At 49.9% G+C, this 25,978-nt stretch overlaps 1 protein-coding gene across 2 annotated transcripts; it reads right to left on the minus strand.

Annotated features, from left to right (window-relative positions):
* Positions 1-15,680: 15,680 nt before the first annotated feature.
* EVX1 (even-skipped homeobox 1) lies at positions 15,681-19,060 on the minus strand. Of its 2 annotated transcripts, none has more exons than XM_017646481.3 (3): positions 18,634-19,060; positions 16,850-17,103; positions 15,681-16,220 (listed from the first exon to the last, which is right to left on the minus strand). In XM_017646481.3, the coding sequence occupies exons 1-3, from the start codon at positions 19,058-19,060 to the stop codon at positions 15,681-15,683; spliced, it is 1,221 nt and encodes a 406-aa protein (XP_017501970.2). The 2 variants fall into 2 exon arrangements, with proteins under 2 accessions (XP_017501970.2, XP_036883203.1); XM_037027308.2 differs by having other exon boundaries at positions 16,850-17,086; positions 18,623-19,060.
* Positions 19,061-25,978: the final 6,918 nt, after the last annotated feature.

The following is a 25,978-nucleotide window of genomic DNA, read 5'->3' on the forward strand; positions in this document are numbered from 1 at the left end:
CCAACCATGAAGTCCATAGCTTTACAATCTCAGTCAGCTGTACTTTCAGAATGGAGCTGGAAGTCCAGTCTGAAACCTTCTGGGCCTCCCAAAACTATAGAAAGTATATCAATTACCTTCAGATGCCTAATCAAATTCAAGCCAGTCTTTGTGGTCCAATTACAGCCTGAACAAGATTGGGGGTGGTGTGGGTAGGGAGAGTGAATCTGGGGTTGCTCTCTAGTGTTCCAATCTTCTAACATGCCAGTTCACTGAGAGGTTGTCTAAAGCTAGTGTTGCTCAGACTGTGCGTCAAAACCCTCAACTGAATCAAGAAATTTAATGGGTTACCACCAGCATGTTTTGGAACGAAACAGAATTAAATGAAATGGAAAAGAAACCTTCAGAGTACATGAATAAGTATAAGTATTGTTCTTGCAAACTTTTATTTTGGGGTCATGATATAAGATGTCCTTCTTTACTGCGAGAAACCTTCAAGAGTTTGGTAAGCACTGATCTAGAATGTGAAGGCACAGGGATAAGAAGAGTATCTTTTCAGAGCAGAAACAGGTCTGGGAGAGGGTAGGGGACCCAGCCAGATTAGAATTGTTCCCATGGCCCAAACCTCCAATCTGACCTCCGAAAATTATCTCAGGAGCCTTGAGAAAAAGGAAGACAGGAAGGCCTCGCATACCCAGAAAGGGGCCCTGGAATGTTCACTGAGCTCTCCTGGCACTGGCCTATAACAGCTTCTGCATATTTTTCACCAAACTCATCATGCAGAACCAACAAGGGCTTCTGAAGTCTTTGCACCAACCACTGTGCTTCACATCACCTTGATATTTCCAAGATTTAAAATGGTCCAAACAGGATCTTAAACTTATCTATTTGGTGATACACTTTGCAATTCTCACTCCAAGAAGGTTTAGGTGACTTGGCTTCCAGGAAGATTATCCCTGCTGACACAGTCTGGCTTCAAAGCATCCTACCTTATCTCCAGGACCGGAATGGTCAGGAGGATGTGTGTTACTAATTACTCAGTCTTTGTTGGGGGAGGGGCAGGAAGTTAGTGGCATGACTATCAGTTTTACATCCCCGATTATACATAGGTAGGTATTCTTCCTCAAAGGAGGCCCCCAGGTGTAGGAAGTTAATTTTTACACATGGCTAATGTGTGGTGAAAGGGGATTTGAACTCATACTTTCCTGGTTTCAAAGCCTGCACCTTTTCCACTCTATCAGGTTGCCTCTATTGCTATAGAATAAGCAACTACATTTCTCATGAATCTGGATCTATTTCCATTTAAGCTGTTTTAGAAAATGTTCATACTGTGCTCCCAACTGAAGAGTTCAAACTCCTCTCAGAAGCAATAGCAGGAACCAGTGTTGCAGATTCCACAGAATTCACAATAGACAGTGATCATTGGGGAGTGTTGTTTTCAATGGGAATTGATAATTATATAGGTTTGATTGCTCATTTGACCAGCTTCTTTAAAGAGATAGTAGGAGAATTAGACGCACAGAGACCAAGCATAGAGAATACTGTTGGACATGAACACTGGATAACTAAAGCTGGATTTCCAATATGTGTTAGATCAAAATTTTTTATACAAGAACATATTTCCAAAATTATAACAGATATCTTAAGCAAAATATGATTCAAGATACAAAATTCCTTTCAATAAACCTTTTTTATGCCCCACAAAAGATATAAAATAAAGTCAACTTATATCAGTCCATTATATATTTACAAATAGGACTTTTAAATTCTGGAAATGAGGTGCCCTTTAAGATTTAACTCTTTGAAAGCCATTTAACAATCTTACTGATTATTCATTTTAATTTGGCTCATTTTTAGTGTCTGAAATAAAACATTTTCCTCCAAGATAAACCGGACTGAAGAAATTTAATGTTTCACTTTTCACAAAATCAACATATATGCTAACCTACTGTACTGTACCAAGTAACTGATAAACAAAAATGTTGGAAATCAATTGTCCTCACCCCATCCATACAGCACTGTTAGGTCTCTGTGCCATTCACTGTGAATTTAATGACTCAATGTGATGGGAAATGAGACATGACTGAAGAATGGGATTAAAGGCAGAGTTCCCACAGCAAGCCAAAAATGAGGCTATTTCACATACACCTTCTCCCAAGAATGCATTGTTTTGACCTAAAATTGGAATAATTGGCTTGGAAGGGAGGAAGGAATAAAGCACAGCACTGGATCTATACCATGTATATTAGCCAGTAACCAAGGCATCTTCCTTTAATCAATGAGATTGTCCAACAATAAAGCATTCAAACACTCACTGTCTAAGTCAAGGCAATTTCTTAGGCAAAATGTCTAAAAACTACATTGTAGGAAAAGGGCCAGACTAAATCTTTATGTCACTGGGACTTAACTTCACAGATAAGGAGAAAAATCAAAGGGTCCACAATTGATCACTGAAGATAGGAACCCATCTTCAGAATTATCACTGGTGTTAAGTACCATGCCACCACTCGCTGAACGTACCATACATCGTGAAATACATATACTATGTTAAAATTGCATTCAGATAAACTCCAGTCCCTCAGTAGAAACTGACTCTAGAATTAAAAAGTTTTGTGAAACCCATCCTTATAAGTGGAGACTCCAAGCTGAAGAGTGTTTCTGGGTACTATTGTGGACAAAGAGGTCATGGGAAGTAGATGCGAGCCTCAGTGCACTGTGGGACGTGTATAAGAAATGCAAAAAAAATGCAGTTTGTACACATGAAACATGTAATATTATATGACAATTTCACCTCAAAAAAAAGAAGAAATTCAAAGTTTAAGAAATTAAGAGTCTGACAGAGATCACCCCACAAATAGTCCAGAAAGCCAGCAAGTGCCATGAACAAAACCCAAAACTCCCCTCTGCTTCTTCTCAGAGCCTATGTAAACGTCTCACTCCATCCTCTCCCACCAGAGAGAGGCAATCCTGTAACACACAAACTGGATAGTCCACTAAATGTCTGCCCTTAAATAGATAGTCATGTGAAGTCGTCTGAGCTGTTGTGGAGCTCCCACCTGTGTTATCCACAAGCCTTGATGCCTCTACAGATGGGGAAATAACAGTGAAACCAGTGGGGGGCCTCTGTCACATCTTACTAAAACTCTAGTGAATAAAATGAGGAGGAGATTTTCACCAGGCCAAAATGATGATTTTAATTTACTAAAAGAGTATCAGACACAGGGTAGTCATCCGTATATCCCAGGGATGTGATCAGTGACTTTCCTCTGGTACCTCCAAGTGAACAAGAGCATGTTCTTGGAGCAAAGTTCAATCCAAGTGTGGGTCTCCAGACCCAACTGGCATTTCTGGTTTCTATCAGCTCACTTTATGAGTGGTTTGCTGAGATTTGCAAATTATACTCAACTCTCTTTCTTGCTTGCTTTTTATCATTTCCTTTGATCTGTTCCAGACATCTCAGCAAATGCAAGCCTCTGGCTATGGCAACAGAGAGAAGATATCCTTACCAAGATGTCTCAGTTCCTCAAGAATTACTATGTATGTATTGACCTAAATCTATTTATTTAAAAAATAATAATAATATCCTTTTTTCCCTGCAGAAAGTAGAATTACCAGCTTTTTTGCAGGGATATGATGATAGTTCAGAAGTGCTAAGAGCATTTTCCAGGAATTCTAGAAACTCTTTTTGGAGTTGCAAGACTGTTTTTACACATATTTCTTCCAGAATCACTGCTGCCTGCAAACCCCCCAAACTGTATCTCCCATCCAAGCAATCATGATTCCCTAAGTCACCTGACCAGCTCTGGTCATCTAGATAACAGAAACTGGTGGCACTCTCCAAAGGCACCCCACTCCCCAGGTACACTGAAGACAGCATGCATGCTTACCTTCTGGAGCCTGTGGTTAGAGCTTGTAACTCCTCTGCACTTCCTTCCTGATAGTTTAGTGGGGTAACATCTAGGTGAGACAATGCCCAGTTGCCGTGTTTTTCACAAGACCTTGCCTTTCACTAACTTCAATCACTGACCCCAGAGGTTTTGCCCCCTTCCACGTTCTGTCTTTGTGTAATCAATGTGCCAGAGCAGCTTCTACTCACTTTTGCTTACTTAATATTAAATACTGTGTTAGTTAGGATTAGGTTCCATTCCATGGAACAGAAAATCCAAAATAAGGATGGCTCAATGAAGATAGAGGTTTATTTCTTTTCATGTAAAAGAGGTCTGGAGGTGGGTGGTCCAGGGGGATTCCACAGAGTCAGAGCCCAGGATCCTTCTATCTCATTCCCTTTGTTTAATGCATGGCTTCCTTCTCATGGTCCAAGGTAGCTTCTTGAGTTCTATCCATTATGTCAAATTTCAGCCAGAGGAAAGAAGGGGCAAAGAAGGGCACACTCCCCCCTTTTAGGGATACTTCCTGTTAAGTCACACTCGCCAGGTCTACTTATGTCCCATTGGCCAGAATTTAGTCACATGGCCACATCTAGCTGGCTAGGAAACATAGCCTTTACTGGAGGTGGTCACTTGCCCAGCTAAAAAGAAGGGTTCTTTTACTAAAGAAGACGGGTATGACAGGACAGGGGCAATTAAATCTCAGTCATGTTTTCCTGTCTGTTACTCCAGCCTTCCCTCAAGGACTGTGGCCCTGACCTGAATATCATCAACCTAACAAGTCTGGGAGACTTATTTGTCCTGCCCTCCTTGCACCAGTTTTTCCTGCCAGTCACACAGCTTTTATTTTTTACCTCAACCTGCTGAGTCATAAGACATCTTCAACTTCTGTCCTTTTGCTCTTGGGCTCCACCAACCTAACTGAGTAGTCCAGTACCAACAGCTCATGGAATCAGGACTGAGCCCCTTTGGATGCTGCAACTTGACCTCCTGGCTACCCATTTTTGATTTAGCTTTTAGCTGAGTTGATCCTACTAGCTAGGTCAGGCAAAGCTGGAAGCCCTAACCTAGCAGCTGACATATTGTCTCCCTACCCCCAGTACTACATTCATGCCTATCACCTGCCATCTGAATCTGTAACATCAAGATAAAGCAAAGGTAGGCAGCTGGGGCAGGAGAGTACAACAAAAAGAACCAAGGGCTGGTATGAGACAACCTCACAACCTGGATTTGAGTCCTAGATTCCTACCACTTACTATCTATATGACCTTTCTGAATATATCAGTCAGGATTCTCCAGAGAAACAGAACCAATAAGATTTATATATATATATATATTGGCTCACATAATTACAAGTGCTGAGAAGTACAGACCTAGGAGAGCCAAACGTGTAAGTTCCAGTCCAAGTGCAAACCTGAAGGAAGAAGACTGGTGTCCTAACTTGAAGGCAGTCAGAAGAATTCTTCCTTATCAGACTCTTATTCTATTCAGGCCTTCAACAGACTGGATGAAACCCACCCACACTGGGAAGGGCAATTTGCTTTGCTTGGTCTACTGATTGAAAAGTTAATCTTATCTAGAAGCATATTCACAGATATACCCAGAATGATGTTTAACCTAATATCTGGACACCTAGTGGCCCAGTCAAGTTGACACATAAAATTTACCATCACATGGGCCTTTTTCCTCATCTCTAAAATTGTGATAACAATAATTTTTGTTTCACATGGCTGTGGTAAAAATTAAGTATGATAATGTATGTGGAAATAATTAAAAAGTATAAGCCCCTATACAAACATCAGCCAGTATGATTACAAAGAGAAGAGTATAAATAGTAACTGCTTGATGCAGGAAAAGAATATATTTGAGCAAAAAGACTAGCTGACAAGACTCTCCTACTTTACCTCTTATTTCTGAGTATCCTCCCTTGGAGATATTCCAATTCTTCCATTCTATTTTCTTTCTATTCTGCTGTCTCTTCCACTTTTCCTTGTAGCAGTGACTCTCTCTTGCCCTTCCTATAGTTTTTTACACAGCTTTGCAAGAAAAAAGAGAAATTGAAATAGGAGCATCCAGATGAAGAAATGAGTGCTCAGTAGGATCAGAAAGATGACTATATGATCTGAGCTAGCAGGTACTCTGCTTGTCCTAAGCTGTTCATATATAAAAAAGTCATATGATCCTCATAACAGCCATATGAGATAGGGCCTGTAGGAAGCAGCCTCTAAGACAGCCTCCAGTGCCCCCTGATTCCTGGTTTTGATGCCTTCTGTAATCTCTGCCTTCTGAGTGTGAATCTAGTGACTCACTTCTGATGAATATAATATGCAAAGGTGATGGAATGTCACTTGAAGATTAGGTAACAAAAAGACAGTTGCTTCTGCCTTAGGCTTGCACTTGCTCTCTCTCTTTCTCTCTCTCTCATGTGTTCATGCACGTGTGTACTGCCTGGCTTTTCACTCTGAGGGAAGCCATGTTGTGAGCTACCCTATGGAGAGGTCCACATGGCAAGGAACTGAAGTAAGTCCTCAACCAACATCCAGTGAAAAACTGAGGCCTCTATCCAAACAACCTACCACCAAGGAACTGGATTCTGCCACCAACCACATGAGAGAGTTTGGAAGCATATCCTCCCCCATATGAGCCTTTAAGATGAGACCACAGCCTCAGTGGACTGACCTTAAGCTAGAAATCCAGCTTAGCTGTGAAAAGATTCTCAACCCACAGAAATTGAGATGATGATTATTGATTTAAGCTTCTACATTCTGGGGTAACAGTAATAGATAACTACTAAAGGCCTATTGTCATCATTTCCATTTTGCAGGTGAAGCAAATGTGTCTTAGGGAGATTAAGAAACTTTCAGTGTTGTACAGCTTTTAAGTGGCAGAGTGAGAATTCAAACCCACAACTTGTGTTCATGAATCTGTGCTTTTGAATTGCTTGAATGGCTTATGTTTTAATAATAGATGTCAAAATGTTTATATTTTATATTTGGTACCATGTAAATCATCTGATACTGAAGATGTACAAGCTCTAAATCAGATAACAGGTGAGCTCTCTTTGCCAAGTTCCCTGCCAAAGCAAGTGTATTTTCTACCATAAAATCACCTTAACCACAGTCATCATCACTAATGAGTTCTTCTCAAGCAAAGTACAAGTTAGTTGTAATAGGTTACAAACACAACCCAAGCCACATCAGCACCAAATTGGAGGAGAAAGATAATATTGTGTAAACCTAAGTCTGGTATTGGCTATATAGTAGAGGCTTGGATGCTGAATAAATATTTATTGATTCATTCATTGAATGAATCACTAAATAATCACTAAATTCACTAACTCATTCACTAAACTGCTTACTGAATGTCTACCAAGAAAATTGGAAATTGTATTTTGGGAAGGCAGAGTGGAGTTGTGGGTCTTTTAAGATAGACACAAGTCCATCTTACCTCCTACAATAGCTGCCTTTATCTAGAGCCCACTTCCTGTAATAGTAACTCCTGGAGAAAGACACTCTCAGTCTGCCCTTAGCCACCACACTACACCACAAAGGCAGATAGAGCAATTTTAAATGTGAACTCTGGAATGAGACTAATCTATAAGCTGTGTGACACTAACTCTCTGTGCTTTGATTTCCTCATCTGTAAAATGAGAATTATAATAGTACTGATCTCAAAGGGGGTGTTGTGAGAATTAAATGGAATAACTGATGGAAAGCATAGGATAGTGAATGACATGTGACAAGATCTCAGTAAATGTTAACTCTTCAACCTTACTGCCCAGCACCACAAATCTGGTTTCTGGACTTCCCAAGGGAAAGCAGAGAAATGTAGAAACCACAATAACTACTGATCTGAGGAAAAACCTCAATGGAGCACTTGCCCCCTGCCTTCCTTGAGCCAGATGCCCATCAACTAGAAACTTGAAGACCCCCCAGCCCAGCTGCTGAGTTCCCTGTTTGGTGGATTCAAAAAGTGATGTGTTTGGGGAATTAACTAAAGAAAGGCATTCTAATAAAACAACATACAAATAGAAAATTGGCAACAGTAGATGCATAAATCATAGGTCTCCTAGTCAAATTCAAGGATCCTTTACCTTCTGTTCACTGTCAAATCACCAGGACTCCAGGAAAGGATATCCCTCTGCTCCCCTGAACAAAGTTTCTATCAAGATACTTATCTATACTGACTTCTTTGCCATCTCAACAAAATTTATACTTCATTTACTGATTCCTTTTTCCTTCATGCTACAGTTTCTCTACACAGATACACACATTCTATTCTACTCCCTCCCAAGTTCTTACTCTCTTGTCTGCCTTAATAAAATACTGTATTTCTGAATGACACACACAGAGGGATCTACAAATTGATATTCTGCTCTCACAGTTAAAAAATGCACATTGCACCATGATTGGCACATAGTAGGCCCTCAAATATTTGCTGAATAAAATCCTCCTTGAGTGACTCCCCATGGCTTGATAGAGACAGAATATCTCACAAGGTGCTCAGTTCCCTCACTCTGGTAAGAGCTGGAGGAAATAAAGGAATATGCATAATCTATATCAAGCCTATTTCCAGTCTATCTTACACAATAGAAAACAATGTAACACAGATTACACTGCTATTTGGGGCACTGCCCAAGCTAGAAGCCTCATCTTCTGTCTTCCAATCCAGTGCTATTCACATGTGCATGCAGATACCCCTAACTTCCCAGAGAAGAGATGTTGTAAGGCCTGGGAAGCAGCAGGTAGCCATCTCCCCTCAATGGGGGAAAGGAGGACAGGGTGTCGTGGTTCAGACCCAGGCCTCCCTTTCTGGTCTCCAGCAGACTACTGACAGGGTTTGACATCCTCACTTTATTGGGACTGCCTCCTAAACGGGTTTTCTATTCAACATGTTAAGGGGTTGGGCCTGTGTTGACTTCATGGAGGAACATCCTGGAAAAGGATCCTACACCTTCTTCCCTCCTTCTCTGCCCCAGGGCTACCTGCAGGCTGTTTATTCCCATCTTCCTCCAGACTCCTGCATGTCTCTGTGCAGCTTGGCTCCCAGAGCCTTTATGAGCCATGTTTAATCTTCCACCCGGATTATTTAACCTCCGCATACTTGTTAACAAACAGCCATTATTAACGAGATAAGAGACCACATGAGGTGGGTTTCTACAGACAACGCGCGTGCTCTCTTGGCCTTTCTGCAAGCAAATTCATAATCCTCAGCGACTCTGCTGCCAGAGCCCTCCTGCCGGGCCCGAGAGGGAGTCAAAAAACTAAGTAGAAACAGGGTGATCTGTACCTTTACCCACGACTCCTCGGCTGGAGGGTCTTGGCGCTGCAAAACAGAGCTGCACCTCTCCCTTCCTTTCCTGCTTGCCTCCCTCGCTCGCTCTCCCAAGGGACTGCTACAGCGCGTTATAAATTTTACCTTTCCAGTGCGCAGGAGAGGCGAGAGGAGGCTGTGTCCCAGCTCCAGGCCGGCCCCGTCCCGGAGGACACCAATTAAAGGCACTAATTGGACAGCAGTACATCAAAGTCGCTCCTGGGAGTGAGTCCTCAGAGCGTCAGGAATCCATTAGTTGGGCTTTTGTTTCAAAACCGAGAAATACAGAGGAAGAAAAAAAAAAACTTGACGCGGTTGGGAGTGGCCGGTGTGCTGTACCGCGTGGACTCCGCTGTGTTCACTGGGAGCCTCTGGCTGTCCTCTCTTACTAGGCTCAGCACATCAAACGGTATTTCCCGCTCCTCTGTTGCGAGCTCACCTCACTTTCACCCGCGAAGAGCGCCGCCTAGAAAAGCTCCCTCTCGCTCGACCTGCGCACAAACAGCCGGCGTAGACGCGGCACACTGTTGTACTAAGCGCGCCTGTACCGATTCGGGAAAAACAAACTCCGCTCCTGTTGTACTGGGGCTTTGCCTAACCCAGCCGGGGAAGGGGAAGTGGTCACTTCAGGGAGGCACATGTCGCCTCCAAGTCCTGACGGCCGTCTCGCTGCGTTGGGCCGTCGCGAGGCACAGGTCCCGCCTGCCCAAGGGGGTCGACGCCCGGGACTGCCTCACACGGTGGGGTTATTTCAGGATAGGGGAAGGGCCCTTCAATGCGGGAAGGAAAGGGCTCTTGTTTGGAGAAATGGACGCGACTCAGAGATCCGAAGGCCCCCAGAGAAGCCGCCCGGGGAAGGGCCCAGGCCCGGAAGGACGGGAAGCGACCCCAGGAGCATTTCCCGCCTCGGGACGCCAAGGGTGAGGGGCCCGGTGGAAATGGGGGCCCTTCCTCTCCATCAGCTTAAGAGGAGACAGCGTTTAAGAGGAGGCTGCACCTACAGCGTCCAAGGACGGTCTCGGGAGGGACCTTACGCTTTTGCCACCAGCTATCCCCGCCCGGTGAGAAAGCTGGGCCTCCCGACCTCTGCGACGAAGGCCGGAGTGCGTCCGACCGGGTGTGTTCCCAGCGAGGCCAGAGCCCCGGCACGAAGTGGAGAGCACTGGGGTCCGCGTCCGCGGGGCGCACTTCCTCGGGATGCCGGCCCGGGGCCACACCTGGCCGCCGTGTGGGCCGCGGAGGCGGGAACCTCACCCGGACAGGGGCTCCAAGGCCTGGCTGCGGTTTCCCTCCCGAACTGAAGCGGGTCGGGCGCCGGGTCCCCGCGGCAGCAGACAGGGCGCAGGCTGGAGCAGACCTGGCCTCACCTGGATTGTGGGGTTACCAGAGGGCGAGTCCGCAGCACCCCTTCTCCTGCGGGGGCCGCGCCGCTCCCGTAGCTCGACGAGCCAGATTGGAGTGGCTGCTTTTGATCTCATTTGTTACTAACCCCGGCATTTGTTTTCCATTTTATAAACGCTTCTCTTTAAGTAATTGTCCCTGTTAACAGCGTATACCTTTCAGCAGCCCTCACTGCGCTATAAATAATCTCGATGAAGATGCAAGGATATGACTTTCACAAGATTGGACAATTGATTCAATCTGTGACCCGCGATCGCGAATAATATTGGAAGGCTATTTAAACAGATGAAGGCCTAAATTGTCTTGCTTGTATCTGAATTAATTTCTCATTCATCATCATTATGAACTGATTGGTCTATTCAAGCTCTTCAGCCTGCTGGAACGGAGCGGGATTTAAATGAGATTGTAACACAATTTAAATGCTTGCCGACTTTAACGAGGCCAATTGAGCAGCTGCAATAAATACAAATATTTTTCTAAACAGCCTTGTTTTAAATAATTACTTAATGCTTTCATGTTATTTTTAAGTGGCAATCTTTCTCCTACTCCTGCTCAGAATATCACATACTTATTTGCTGAGAAGGCAATTTTGGAAACGACTTTATGTTTCTGTTTGCTTTGTAGAAGGTAGAATGTTATTTGTTGTTGACTTTTTTCCCCCTTCGGGTCAACACTTTGGGATCCTGCAAGCTGGCACAAATGGTGAGCTGGGCCTCGGTTTAGCCCTAATGCAATCTTATGTGCCTGCCCCCACAGAGCCGGGGAGGAGCTGAGAAATCAAAGAAATTTGCCGTTTGGATCAGTCACTTATCCAGACGCGTTTAGCTGGGCCTTGTAAACGAATGCCTGCAATTGCACTTACAAATCACACCCCGAAGAGTCGCATCATTTCTAACTCGTCCTGATGACCGTCATCATCTTGAACAAATCAGAATTCCAGAGTATCCCAAAGGTGTCACTAAGGAAGTTCAATCTGCCAGCAGTTTGGCTCCCGTGGAAGTCGACTGGAATGGGTGGAGGCCGGCTGAAGATTTCTTTGTTAGGGAACGGTCACAGAAATAGAAGGTGGCCACAACGATTGACTGGGGTGGAGTAATTAGAAGAAATCCCATTCTTTTGCCCCAAACTCTTTTCCGTCACCCCACTCACTGACTCCTACTCCTCCCTCTCTCGCTCGGGGTGACAGTGCATGGAGAGGATACTAAGAAGGAAAAGCTCTTTCCACTTCGAGAATGCCATCCGTCTGGCCGTCGTCAACAACTGTGTGCCATGACACCCACGCTCTTCGGTGGACATATGGCGGAGGGTGTTTCCTAGATTGGGGAATAATGGAGGCAACCGAGCGAGCGGGAGAAGCCTGGGGAACAAAAGAATCTTTTAAACTTTCGCGAAAGGGCAAAAGGGGGAGGGGGTGGGGAGACACACCGCTTGCTACAGGACCTAACCTCGCCTTTGCGTTGACCGTCTAGGACCAGATCCCCAAGGGAAGCCTAGGTTGAGAGGATGCATTCTGGATCTATGCCTGGATTGGGTCAAAAGGACTGGATGTCTGGAGTGTGCGGGTGCAGGGCTCGCGGCAGGGAAGGTGGAGCTGATATGGTCACTAGAGAAACCATTGGTGGGGGCAGACCACATTGGGCGATGCGATCAAACTGCAGGGGGGAGGGGGCGGGCAATGGGGACAAGGGTGGAGGAACCAAGTGATTTACTATGTAACTGGGCAATTTAATGCCAGAGTTAGGGAGCTGCTGGCTGGAATCATTTCGTCTTCGGAGGCTCTGCCGAGCTCATCCTCTTTATCCTGTTTTTTAAAATGAGCATTATTCCAAACATATGCAATGCAATCAGTTTGGTCACAGTTACAAGAACACGCTTTAATAAGGCAATCAATCACTCGCTAACAAGCCAGCGACTGCCGGCGCTGAGCACACACTCGGGCTGCGAGGTGGCTGGTCTTTCCAGCACTGGTGGCTGGAGGCTGGGCGCTGCTCTGCGCTCCCAGGTCCTGCCGGTCTTGATCAAGTTGAGGAGCCCAGAGGGAAAGTGTGAATCAGTGAGGTGTCAGGCTTCTAGAGGAGGGGTGACCCAAGAAGTTCTGGGCAAGGGAGGAGGAGCAGGAGCCTGATGCTTATAGTGGCATGGGCCACTAAAAACATTATGAGACCTAAGCCTCCATTTCCCACCTGCAAAATGGGAGCAAGATGGAGCAAAGCTAAGCAGAGGTGCTCAGAAAGCTGAAAAGCAAAAACAGTAGTACCCTGTCATCCCTGTTGCTTGGTGTAGCCTTCTCATTTTACAGAGGAAGAGACTGAGGTTGTGGAGGGGAGGTGCCTTCTTCATGGGCATCTCCTATTCTCCACCCCCCCAAAAAAATGGAAGTATCAGGCCAGATGCCCTTTTCCTTGCAAGCTGGCAAAGCCTGTTTTTAAGTGCGGGGGTGGAGGGATTGTGGGAAGTGGTGCCTAGCGCCAAACCGCAAACCTTGGCAAAAGGGAAATTTCATTATGAAATAATGAGTAATTCCTCCTGGCAAGATGTATTGTTATATCTTCCACTTCAATTTGGAGGAAGAGAGGCTCAATTACCCAGAAAATACAGTCAATTAAAGGCTGCTGATTGGACACGAGGCTGGATCATCGATCTTGTACTTTCCAATATCGCTGCAGACACCTCATTTTCCCTCCCTATTAACTGAAAATACGCCTGGCATTACGGCAACCCGCAGCCCATTTACCTGTCGCAAGCAATCTCAGCCCAACGCGAAGTAACCGCGAAACTCGTCGGTGTTTAGCACCGGGAGCTTCCCGGATGCAGAGGGAGCTGAGCAGAGCTGGGGGGAAGAGTTGTGGTGGGCAAGATGCTGGAAACTTCAGGACAAAGCTTTGCTTGGGAGGGTAGGGGCCCCTGTGTACAAGAGGGTTTGTTCTGGAGCCCAAGGAGGGATGAAGACTGACTGAGGAGTTCCCACCTGCCCTTCAATACACAGGCAAATGACCCTTGGAGTCCAAGCAATCCTGAGCTCCCAGCCTGTGAGGAGCCCTGCGTCTCCCCTGCTTATGCAGGACTTCAGAGGACTTCAGTGGCTCTGCTCAGGGAATGGAGGATGGGTATAAGGTGTCTTCTGAGCACCGTCTTTCTCCTTTCCCTGACCAGCCCAGTATTCCATCTTTGTAGATGACTTCCAGTTTGGGGATGGTTCATACCCTTCCATCCCAATGCAGGAGTCCTCTCTCCTCTTCCCAGCTCTAAGATGCTTGACCAGTGAACCTAGATTGCCACATGCAGTGCTTAAACTCCATCTCCACTGCTCCATTCATCTCCACCTTGGGCTGGAGTGGAGGTAGGATCCATGGAGATCACAGCCCAGTGTACCCTTTCCTCAAAGCACTGAAGTAACTGGAGAAGAAACCATTGAAAGGGTGAGCCCCAGGTGGAATCAGCACTCTTCTGGGCCAGTTGAGCCATGGAAGGCTCCCAACATGCACAAAATCAAGGAAACATGCACCCCAGGTCAACTCAAAGCCTGCCTTCTCCACCTCTGTACAATGTCCACTCAGACTTCACCTGTGCCTCCCAGTACCCAACCGAGGCTTAGGAGACTCTGTCCATGGGTCCATCTTTTAAATCCTTCCCTGCTTGAGCCTATGGAGACTGAATTAGCAATTCAAAAAGTCTTTGTACTGCCTGCTACACAAAAAGTTAAAATGCTGAAGTGAGAACTGTGTCCAGCTTTTATTGCAATATGGTTGACAAATTGTAACAGCAAATTCTTAAAGGAAAACCAAACCAATTTCATTTCCTACAGGGGAGAACCACTCCCTTGCAGTCAGAGTGAAGCTTCCACTGAGGGGTACAAGTTCTATCTCTCAAAAACTGTCTGCAAGAATGAGTGTGGGAGTGTGTTTGGGAGTGGTTCCCAAACAAACTCCTGTGAAGGGGCAAGCCAAGTTCCCCCGAAGGGGCAGAAGGCTCCTGCTAGAATTTGAAAGTCAAGTCCCAGTGGCAGCTTGGGAGAAAAATGGGAGGAAAGAAGATGTAAAATGCCAAATACAGAGGAAAGGGCAACAAAGCTTCTGGTGAAGGGAAGGTGAACAGGCAAAAGCTGGAAATAGCCTTTAATTTGCCACCAGACACTAAGAGGTGTGATGAGGTCCCTGCTCCCTAAGCTCTTCCCTGGGCGCCTTGTTAACAGCTCAGCTCCGGGCTGTGTGGCCACCCTTATGGTGATCATTATACATTCAACATTCAAAAACCCTTCTCACACACATCTCTTGCCAATCAGGGTGTCTGTTGGGCCCAGGGAGAAGAGGTTTGCTGGAAGCCTCCAAGGGGGTCTGCGGTATTTGCAGCCTCCCTTCAGTTCTTAAAACGTGGGTGTGTGGGTAGAGATGGAGTTGCAAGTTGAAAGATATCAAGAAGCTAGCAGAGAGGAAAAAGACCAAGTGCTGCTAGAGGCCAGAACCAGAATCTGTTGTGTATCAGAAACTCCAGGAAGGCAAGGGACTGCCCAGAATTCACAGGAGGGCCAGGGTTTTCCTTGGTAGTAATCATCTCTCATTCTCCTCCCCTATATGGCTGGTGCACTGCTATCCACAAGCCCCTTATCATGCCTTGGAAAAGCTGGCAAAGACTAATCTCTAGCTACTCTGCATACACAGCATTTTGTTCAGAGAGACAGCAATTTCCCTTTTCAGTGCTTAGGCTGGGGCTTGGCAGGTGAAGGGGTCCGGGGTGAGGAAGGGGGTGGGTGGGGGGCAGTGCTGAGGAGCTGATTTTAGTTGCTGTTGCTACTGAATTTTTATTTAACTTTGGAGCCATGTCCTCAACCCCGGTCAGGGGCAGTGGGTTCGGGGAAGAATGGCAAAGAGGGTCTGTCTGGGGGAGAGCCTCTGAGCCTCTACTTTCCCATCCCTACCCCTGCTCCCAAAACGCGCCAGCCTCAGCCGCTTCCCAGGCATTTCGATCCTCAAGGCCGGGTCCTGCTGGTCCTTTTCGGCCCTCTTCTTTCCCCTCGGTGCCCTGGGGGCGGGGAGGGGCACTGGCTGAGTCCCCCGGGGGCCCCCACGGGCGTCCTGGAGCCGGCAGCCCGCGGGCCACCCCTTATCTGGTGAGGGGCACCTCCTCCCTCTGGTCCAGCGCGACAGTGGAGGTCTTGCTGAGAACGGAGGGCGCGAAGGTGAGGAAGGAGTCCGAGCGGGAGGTGGAGGCACAGGTGAAGTCCGAGGCGGCGGCGGCGCGGGGCGCCAGCCCGTTGGCCGCGCCGCTGTGGCAGGCGAGGCAGGAGCAGGGGCCGCCCGCCGAGGTGCCCAGTCCGTGCGCCGGGCCCGGGTAGAGCGGCGGGTGGCGGAAGGCGCACAGCAGTTCGGGCCGCGGGTAGGGCTGCGAGAGCACGCGGAAGGTGTCGAGCGGGCGCAGCGGGCCGCTGAAGGGCGAGGCGGCAGCGGACGCCGCGGACGCGGCGCCCAGGCCCACGGGCGAGTAGTAGGGCAGGGGCAGGTGCGACGGAAAGGGATAGGGCAGGCCGCCCGCGGCCGCCGCGTGGCTCATCATGTAAGTGTAGAAGGCGGGGTCGGCCGGGTGCGGCCATGTCATGGCCAGACGCTGCCTCTTGTCCTTCATGCGCCGGTTCTGGAACCACACCTGGGGGCAGAGGAGCAGGTTCGGCGGCTGCCCTCGGCCCAGTGCGCAAAGCCCAAAAGTTCTGCCCACCGAAGCCAGGACGGTGCCGGCAGCGCAGGGAAGGGCCAAGTTGGCGACCCTCTGGGCAGGGGCAGATCCACCTCCACCACCTAGAGCTGGAATCCCTCCGTGAGAGGGTCTGGGAGTGACTCCATTCTCTCTCCCTCCCGCGCTCTGCCCACACAGCCAGGTCCCCCTGGAGTGCCAGAACCAGATGTGAGTGTGGAAGTGGTTGGGGGACTAAGGACTCCACCGGTCTGAGGAGACAAGCAGCGTTTCCCCAGAAACACCTCCCCTTTCAGTCGCTCTCCTTTGGGGCATTTCCTTGTCACCCGCACAGGCACCCCATCCCTAATGTTTATTTGGCTAGGAAAGGGACAGAATCAACTGCAGCTCCCCAGTGCCCACCTAGGGACTGTTGGGAGGGTAAATCTGCACACATCTGGCATTGGTACACCCTGAGCCTAGCTGCCACATGGGCCGGAAACCCTAAGTCTTCAGTTCCTGGCTCAAGATTTAGAGAGTAGGCAGTTGGCACTTACTTCCTGCTGACTGAGTGCACTCCCTCTCCCTCCTCCCAGAGCTCATACCTTGATAGTAGTTTCCGGCAGGTTTAGGGCAGCCGCCAGCTCACATCTCCGGGGCCTGGATACATAGTTCTCCCTGTAGAATTCCTTCTCCAGCCGTGCAATCTGCTCCCGGGTGAAGGCAGTACGGTAACGGCGCATCTGGTCACTGGCACTGCAGGCCAGCGTGCCCTGCGAGCTGCCACCGCTGTTGCTCTTGGGGGCCTCACTGCCTCCACTGGGACTGCTGGCCAGTGACTGCTGGTCAGAGCTGGGCCCTGCACAGGGAGCCCAGAGGACATGTACACACAGAGAACACACAGACATACAGACAAGGCTGATGTAGGGTGTGTGTGGAGGTGTGAAGGGTGGGGTGGAAAGGGACACCCTCCTCTCAGTAGCCTCAGTCTACCTCTGGTGGTGTGCCAGTGACTTCCAGAACCCAGGAAGGTCTGAACAGGGGTTCATCATTCAAATGAGCACACAGCAGCATTTGGGCCTGGCCAGGTACAGAAAGCCCCAGTCACCCTACTTGCCCTGGGGCAAAGCGAGATGCAGCCCCTCTGAGCTTTCTGCCTGTATTTGGCACAAGTGGGCAAAGATGTGCATACTGGGCAGGCAAGTGAGTTGAGATGCACCTTTGTGCTGGAGTGTTGAGCTCTGGGTCTTCGTGCATTGCAGGATGCCGGGCACAGACTGAGCTTCCTTGCTTTTGTGTGGGCCAGGCCACTGGGGCAGGCATGAGAATGCGTGTACTAGGTTGTGTGTGTTGCAGGGATGGTGCAGGACTGTATGTATAAGTATCCTATAGGTTCTCCTGAGAGCATGCTGTAGTTAGGGAGTCTGAGTTGAATGGGTAACGGGTGAATGTGGAATGAGTAACAGATTGAAGTGAGTGCTCAACAAGGTGTTGGCGACCAAGGCGAGAGGGTTAATTTTTTCTATACCAGGCTCTTCCCACCCACCCTTACAGCTTTGTGGAGGGTCTGCTGGTGGGTTCTACCTCCTAGCTTTCCACCCTTCTCAAGGAAATTCCCTTCCTGAGCATTCACCCCATTTCCCCCAGCTGCTGGTCAAGGAGGGGGTTCTCCAGTTAAAGCAGTGGGACAGCACTTCCCCCCTTTGGGGGTCTAATCCGAGGAAGGGTGGGGCTCCTGCCCCCTGCAGCTCTTTTTCCTTTGGGTGGAGAAGTGGGACTGGGAAGGAATGGGGAAGGGGGAGGGCCAGAGCTGTGCCTTTTCAAATGCAACCGGAGACCAAAGGCAATTAGATCATTGGGACCATTTCCGACCTGGCGCCAAGGAGCCCGGGAAGTGACAAGGTAATTTGGACCACTGACCGACGTGCAAACTGGTCGTAGGCCCGCAGCACCCTGGCGGCTGAGTCCGCGGCGATTTTACGGTCCTTTATGGACTCCCGACTTCCGCGCCTAGACGCCTTACAACCTAGCCAGCCAGCCACAAACTGCTCGGACACGCGTTTGATCTAGCCCAGCCAGGGGAAGGTGTCTTCCCCGCATATTTGAAGCAGTACCACAAAACTCTGGGGGGTTGGGGTGCATTTTGAATCCCCCTCAAGTCCAGGACTTGCGTAGCCCTCCTCCCCCCAAAGCACAGCTGTCACCCTCAGTCCCGCCAATGCAGAGCACAGAAGGAGACCCCCGCCAGGGCGGATATAGCAGGGGAGAATTGCTCAGGTGGGTCCCCCCAGCCATCCTGCCCTGAGGGAAGGGAGTGTCTTCCCTCCAGAGCTGAAGTGGAAGGTGGGCGCGGTGGGAGGCTGGGGGAGAGAAGGGACGCAATGGCTACCTTTGCTGTGCTGGTACTCGGCGTTCCCCGTGGCGCAGTCCGGGGTGCAGCTCACCTCGATTTCTTCATAGAAATCCGACTCAGTGTCCGAGCTGCTGGGTTGCCCCTGACCCGAGAGGCTGTCTGCGGAGGGGGCCGGAGGTCCGGGGCCGAGCACCGCGGCCCCGGCTGCCCGCGGCTCGGCGCCCGGCCCTGCAGCACTGCCTGCTAGTCCGTCGACCGGCTCCTCCTCCAAGCCTCCCCCGCCGCCCTCTCGGGCGGCCGGAGGACCAGCCCGCGGGCTCAGGCAACTACGGGGCACCATCTTCTCGGGCGGCTCGGGCAGCGGGCTGCCCACGGCTTCGGACAAATTGGAGACCCTCTTGCCAACCAGAGTGCCAAGTTGACCCCCTTCCAGAAACATAACCATGTCCTTTCGGCTCTCCATCACGGGGCTCTCCTGGGGGGAGGGGGAAAGCCCCAAGTGAGCTCCTATCTCCCTGAGTCCCCAGCGGTCCGACAGATCTTGGCTGCGGGAGGGAGAAAGGCCAGGAGGCTGGGAGGGCGCGGAGCGGCCAGAGCGCTATGCCGACGGTGACGGCGGTGGCGGCGGTGGGGAGATAGGGTCACCTTGTGATGCGAGCGCTCCTCTGTGCCGCACCGCCTCTGGGAGGAAGCCCCATTGCCCTCTTCTTTCTAAGCTGTCATCCTCGGGCTGCAATCGTCATTACAGTACCGCTGGTGACGCCACTGGGCGAGCGCAAGTGGATAAATAGAAACGTCTGCCACAGCGAAGATGAAAGGAGACCCGCAGCTAATGGCTCGGCAGTGATGCGCCAGGTGTGGGCCTCGCTCGAACGGGGAGGAGAGTGTGAAAACAGAGAGACACACACACTGAGAGAGGGAGACACCCTGGCAGAGGGGATGCAAATGGAATTCCGCAGAAAGAAAGAGAGCTTAACTGCGCACGGCGAGTTCCGCAGAGGCTGCGGGACTCGGTAATTGAATACGCTTTGTTGTTGTTGTTGTTGTTGTTGTTGTTGTTGTTGTTTTGGCTTTTGTTTTCTTAACTTGGTGCCTTGATCTAACACAGATGAGAGAATCCATATCTGCATTTTAGAAGTGTGAAGGCCGACTCACAAGCTTCGTTCCTCTCGTCATTCTTACGAGACTGCCTGGCCCTGGCGAGCTAACCCCTTACCGGCTCCAAAGCCTTTTTACAAGCTACCGAAAACCATATTCCCAGCCCCCGCCCCAAGATGTCTGGAGAGCTTGAGCTGGGGTATCCTTTCCTCTCTCTTCCTCCTCCCCCCATTTTACCCCTGCTGTCTTCTTCCTCCTGGAAACCGAAAGAGAACTTTGCTCTTTTTATTTCCCAAGGGGCAAGAGACAAATACCTTAATGTTTTTTCTTTTAAGACCCATCTTGGCTGCTGACTCAACATGTTTGGTGAATTTTTTAATTCCCCCTCCCATCTAGACGACCTTAAGCTTTCCACAGCCGGCTTGTCCTCCAGGTGGCTATTCGTAGAAGAAACTGCTTCCCATTTGCCTGGGCCTCACCTGCACTCCAGGTATGTTAGGGTGGGGAGAGGTTCTAAGAGTGGCCTTTTTGCTTTTCTTGCCCATATTTCAAGGTATTCGTTCAGAGCCAACGAATTCCCCAGAAACAGGTTTTGCAAGTGAAGAAGCGCTGACAAATACGCCCCTATAGTGGCAACGCCAGATGTTCCTGGCTCGGCAAAGGTACTGTTCTCACTGGGAGATTTGGGGCAGAGGTTGGGAGTGCCCCAGCAGAGGCTTTGGGGTGCACAGATTCTCCCCTAAGGGTGTCCATCTCCTGCTTCAAAAGTAAATGGTGTTGCAGGTAGAAGAGAGAGAGAGGTTATCAAAAATGCCCTGAAAGCACAAGTGATGACTGGGGGCTCTCATAAATCTTTGAGGCTAGAAGGGGAGCCTCCATAGCAGGTCTGGAGGGTTATTTATAGTGCTTGATGTCTTTGGGAGCATCCGGAGGCTCCCTCTCCAGCATCCTCCTGGGAAGGTGGAATAGAGCCCATTAAGAAACTGACCTCTTGCCAGCTCTGAGCAGGTGTGTTAGGCAGGTGGGCTGAGTCTCTCCCCACTTTGCTGAGAGGAGACAGGCCCTTTCTCTGCAATGCGACCTCTACAACTCTTTTCTACCTACCTTCTCCTCAGAGCCTCTTGCTCTTAGCCCGGTCACCAAGTGCTGCCCTGACATCCTCTTCTTTTCCATGGCCCAAGACAAAGCCCTAATTTACAAGATTCTAAAGAAAAAGTCCCTCAATCACTATCTGTTTTGTCTTCTTCCTAGCTCCCATTTTTCTCTCCTTTTTCTTGTTCTCCACTCAGTTTTATTCTCTACTCTGCCTCAGTCTTCCCATCTGTGGACTTGTGGAGGCAGTGGAGGAGCAAGGGGTTCAGGAGAGACAAAAATTCCCTTCTCATTCCTGCTTCCCACTTCTCCCCCTTTTCAATAAGATGTTCATTAACCTTGCCTGGGGATCCGGAAGGTAACGTCCCCATAAACATAACTCCTGGGACCCCCCAAACCACCATCTCCTGAGCACTGCTAGCTCACAAATCCTGGGGAAATTTTTGTGAGAAGAGGGACTGGGAGCGGAGGGTATCAAACCCCAAAGCAATTGGCTGAGGTGCAGAGTTGCCCTAGGACTCTGTCATGCCTGCCAGCAGCTGGAGCCTGAAGAAGCACCTGACTTGTGCTCTCCTTCCTGTCAAAGTGCAACTGCCAGTGTGTTTGCTGGACAGCATGGTGGCCCACCCTCCATTGGGTCCTGCTGCCTGGACCTGGGTCTGGCCTCCCCTCCCCTCCCCTGTGAGCCTGCTGCCTCCTCACTACTGCCCCACCGGGCTCTCCTCTGTGGGGCCGGGTCCTCAGAGGGACTCCGGGCTCCTCTGTCCCGCCCCCCACTTTGCATCAATGGGAGTTTTTTGTTTGATCCTCTTTTCCTCTGGGTTTCCCCTGAGAGATGAAAGCGGAGAAAGATTGAAACATCAAGAGGTGCCACTTGCGTCTCCTTCCTGGGTCTGGCCCAACCAAGCCAGGTTTCCCCTGGCGGCCAGGGAGGATGGAGGATCAAGCTGGGGCTCAGTTTCTCTGGGAGGGGGCCTGCCTCCTCTGGGCTTTGGATCTGAAGTTTCAGGGACACCCTCCTCAGCCCGACTCCATCGCCCTTTCAAAGCAGCCTCGTGACGCCGGTCTTTAGGGCCCAGCTGCATCCCCTGGCACAGGAGGGGAAAAAAATTTTTTAACCAAATGTCTCTTCTTCCAAAAGCATCCTTTCCTCAATGGTCAGATGAAGATTGGTTAGATTTTTAACAAAAGGAAGAAGAAAAAAACAGGAGGGGACTAGATAAGAGCACTATTTCTGTGGGGAGGGATGGGAGTTATTTTACTAGCGTGGTTATTACTGTACCATAAAGGTTATTCCCAACAGGGCTCCAGAAGGAAGGTAAATTCACAGAAGGTGTGAAAACCGCGACCTCCCAAGCCTGGGCAACCCCCAAAGAGCAGGGGGAGGGTGTGATAGAAGCCTAAGTGGGGCCCAGACTGGGCCCCCACCGGTTCTCACCTCCCTCTGCCAGGAGGACCCCCTCCCCCAGCCGCCCCGCGGGCCCGCTGTCCCCTCCCCCGCTGGGGCTACTGGCTTAGGTCTAGCCGGCTTCTCTCAGATTGAAATTCTCCGGACTTCAAAAGCTCAGGCTCCGCTTCCGCCACAGGGCTGGGCTAGGCCGGGGGTGGGTGGGAACCCCGGGGAGGCGACGCGGAGATAAGATGCGCCGGTTATGTTAAATGGAATCGGAAGCCGGGCCAGGGCCACCAGACGCGCTGATCGTTGGAGTCGCTTCGCTTCCCAAGAAAACCACACTCGGGAGAGCGGCGGCAGGGGGTGGGAGATGCCTCAAGGGCCTGCGGACCCCGCTCGGGTGCAATGGTCTGCAGCCCAGGTACCTTCTGCAGCCAGATGCGGGGCCTTCCAGCGGCAAGCACGCGCCGCGGCCGAAAGGAAGGGACATGAGTTCCAGGAGCTGGTTTGATTGCTTCTGTGCCAGCAAAATTTTAATAGAAAAATATTGGTTTTGCTTCTGACTTGGTAAAACATGAGAATAAAGGAAGCGTCCTTTTAAACAATAAGCATCCCTCGGCTCTCGTGGATATTTATCTCAGTCATCGAAGCCGTGGCGCGGGCCGTGGCCACTGAAGTTCCCGCGCCGCTAGGTCTCCGTGGAGGGGACTTCTGGCAGCTGGTCCCCATCTCGTCCCTGACAGTGCCGATGCCCACCAGGGAACTCAGAGACCAGAGGCACCACGGGATGTGCCCCACCCCCACGCCCCTGAACAAGATCCCCTGGATCCCAGAGGCCCGGTGGAACCGGGAAATTCCACCTGCATGCACTTCCTGCACCCTCTCGCCCACCCTGCAGAAGTTGCTGGCAGCATGTGCCAGCGATGGGCACCACAGAACAGTTTGTGCTTCAGGCAGGAAGAACCTGGGGCTTCTGGAACTCTGGTTTGGTAAAGCAGCATCCCCTTCTCTTCGCACCTCCTGGAGAGAAGGACCAGGCACCTGGAACAGGAAACTCGACTTTTGGGACCTTCTGCTCCTCAGGTCGTCCAAGCCAGACAGCCCTGCGCTGCTCTTGCCTCTACACCTGTCAGTCTGGGCTCCTGTCAGCCAGAGCCCAGTGGTTCCCCACCTTGAGCTTCGAGACTGCTACCTGGGCAGCCCACCCACCTGCCCATCACAGAATTGGAGGACTCAGGGCAGGACTAGAAGCCTCCCCAAACCTGAGCTTGCCCTTGCCTCAAGCCATCAACTGGAAGGGCCTATATTCCAGCCAAAGACCAATTCCCTAATACACAAGCACCCAAAGGCCCAGACATTTCTCCCCTACCCTAGCAGAAATGATACGGAGTTTTCCTTCAACATTACTGTCCTGAAATTTGCTTTCATTACAAAATGCATTGATTCCCATTTTGCTTTAATCTATGTAACACTCCTTTGAAAGGTCTCAACAGGCCAAAATACCTTTTCTCCCAGAGTGAAATGGTGACCAGTGGTCTTGACTCAAATGGTCAGAGCCTGGCTGAGTGTCAGACACTGGACAAGTGTTCCTTCCAAGGCCCTGTCCCTCCTGGCCTGCAGGGACGCCTCAACACCCACAAGGCAATCCTCCACAACCTGCCGACCCTTTCTGGGACCTAGGTGGGTCCAGGGGCCTCCCAGAGATGTTGCCAACCTGCCCTAAGAAGCCAAAGGCTCAGGGCCCACACACCTGGACTGCTCTCATCCTGCCCCACCCATGATTTCCCAGGAAAGCAAAGAGAAGCCCCATCTGGAAGACTAGGAACCTAAAATGATAAGAGTGGTCACTGTTCTAAGATTTCACTTGTATTAGCTCCTTCCTCCTCATAACAGGCCTGAGGAGGATAATATGAATCGTCCCTATTTTGCTGCTGAGTAATGTGAAGCATGGAGAGTAGGCTTACATACAAGTAACAGTCAGGATTCAACCTTCCTCCCTCTAGCTTCAAATCAACATACATAAAAACTGCAGCTATTAGGGAGTACAGGGTATTATATTCTAAGCCTGTAGTTTTCACCAAGGCCTTTTCTCCACCTCCACTCTCAGATGAAATTTGAGGGGTTAGGAGAAGTGGGAGAGGAGCTGTGGGCAACTAACCTCTGGCTGTTCACTTTGGGCATGAAGGAGAAAAGAGAAAAGAATAGCCCAAAACCAGTTGGGAACTTGTCCTGGAGATCTCCAGGCCTTTATCTCTTTTGAGACCAGGGACAGAGGCTTGGTAGGGACTGTGCAGGGCCCTGCAGGGAAGCTGGAGGTACCCACCCTTAGGGATGTGGGATAGACAAGGCTAACTGTTCTGCTAAAGCTGGTGGAAAGACTCTTCAGGACCTGAGTTCTGAATATCAGGAATGCTACTACATTCTGGAGATCCTAAGAGACAAAAGCCCAGTCCTTTTTTGAACATAACAATCCACTGAGGCCTTGAGCAACTATCTGGAAAGGGGCAAGGGTTTGAGCTGACCTTCCTTTGGGATAAGGGGAATCTGGAGTGCAGGGAACTGGTGGGCTATCATGAAATCCTGCACACTATGGGCTCCTTTCCTGCATGGGGTGGATAAGTAGTGGGTTTTCATGTGTGTGAGCACGCACACATGCATGTTTTAAAGTAAAGACCTGAATATCAGGAATGCCACTACATTCTAGAGATCCTAAGAGACAAAAGCCCAGTCCTTTTTTGAACATAACAATCCACTGAGGCCCTGAGCATCTATCTGGAAAGGGGCAAAACTCCCCAGGCTTACCCAGTCAAGTTATAACCTCTTGGGAGCCATGGCCCCTTCATATACCTGGCAAACCTCTCCCCCAGAAAAATGTAGAGGCATTGAAGATAGCCTTCATTTCCTAGGCTCCCCTATTTCCTAGAGTCCCCACCCACCAGACTCCAGACACAATTGCCTGATCTCTTTGATTGGGGTGTGTGGCTTTACCCAGGTGCTTTCCTTTATTGGGCAGTTGCTTCCCTCCAACTGTCCTCCAGGATTGACTGGCCCAAAGGACAAAATGGGAGGGGTCTAGCCAGGCAGGCCTCCCCACACTGCATCATGGCTTGAGCACATCCTTCATGCCTCCATTCAAAACCTAGGCCCTGGAGGTGCATCTAGGGGGAGAGAATAGCAGAGCTGGCTTCTTCTGAAAAGACTGGTACTTGGTTTGAGCTGACATTCCCTTGGGATAAGGGGAATATGGAGTGCAGGGAACTGGTGGGTTATCATGAAATCCTGAACACTATGGGCTCCTTTCCTGCATGGGGTGGATAAGTAGTGGGTTTTCGTGTGTGTGAGCACGCACACGAGCATGTTTTAAAGTAGATTTTAAATAGATTACATAGATTTTATACTGGCACAAACCCTTTCAAATACTGGACTGACCAAAGGCCAGAGGAGTCTGATAGCCGTGTTCCCTTTCCAATGGAGTCCCCAACCCCCCCCCCCACTCCCACCCGGGGACCCTAGGCGAAGGAACCAAGTACTGCGGCAAGCGTCAGGGTGGCCCAGTCGACGATCTGGACCCCTATCTGGGTGGAGTTGTTAGCAGGAGGGATCTCTTTTCTGCAAGTTAACTAGCCTTAAGTGCACCCTCCCAGTGCGGGTTTCTCTCAGTGAGTCTGCTTCTGTGTGCTCACTGACCGTATGTCGTCTCTCCTTGTTCTCGGGCCAAGGAGGAGGATGCAGCCCCTTCCTCTCTCCCTCTCCCGGCCAGGAGACGCGGTGGCGCCGGACTGCAAACGGAGGAGTCCG

The sequence above is a fragment of the Manis javanica genome, chromosome 6, assembly GCF_040802235.1.
Source record: "Manis javanica isolate MJ-LG chromosome 6, MJ_LKY, whole genome shotgun sequence".
In the NCBI taxonomy this organism is placed as follows: Eukaryota; Metazoa; Chordata; class Mammalia; order Pholidota; family Manidae; genus Manis; species Manis javanica.

Bases quoted from the DNA above. Each gene is read 5' to 3' on its own strand.
- EVX1 (XM_017646481.3), bottom strand. From the start codon at position 19,060: ATGGAGAGCCGAAAGGACATGGTTATGTTTCTGGAAGGGGGTCAACTT. The intron at 17,104-18,633 runs GTAGCCATTGCG...CTCCCTGTGCAG, and splicing joins CGAGTACCAGCACAGCAAAG to GGCCCAGCTCTGACCAGCAG. The intron at 16,221-16,849 runs GTATGAGCTCTG...CTCTGCCCCCAG, and splicing joins TGCCGGAAACTACTATCAAG to GTGTGGTTCCAGAACCGGCG.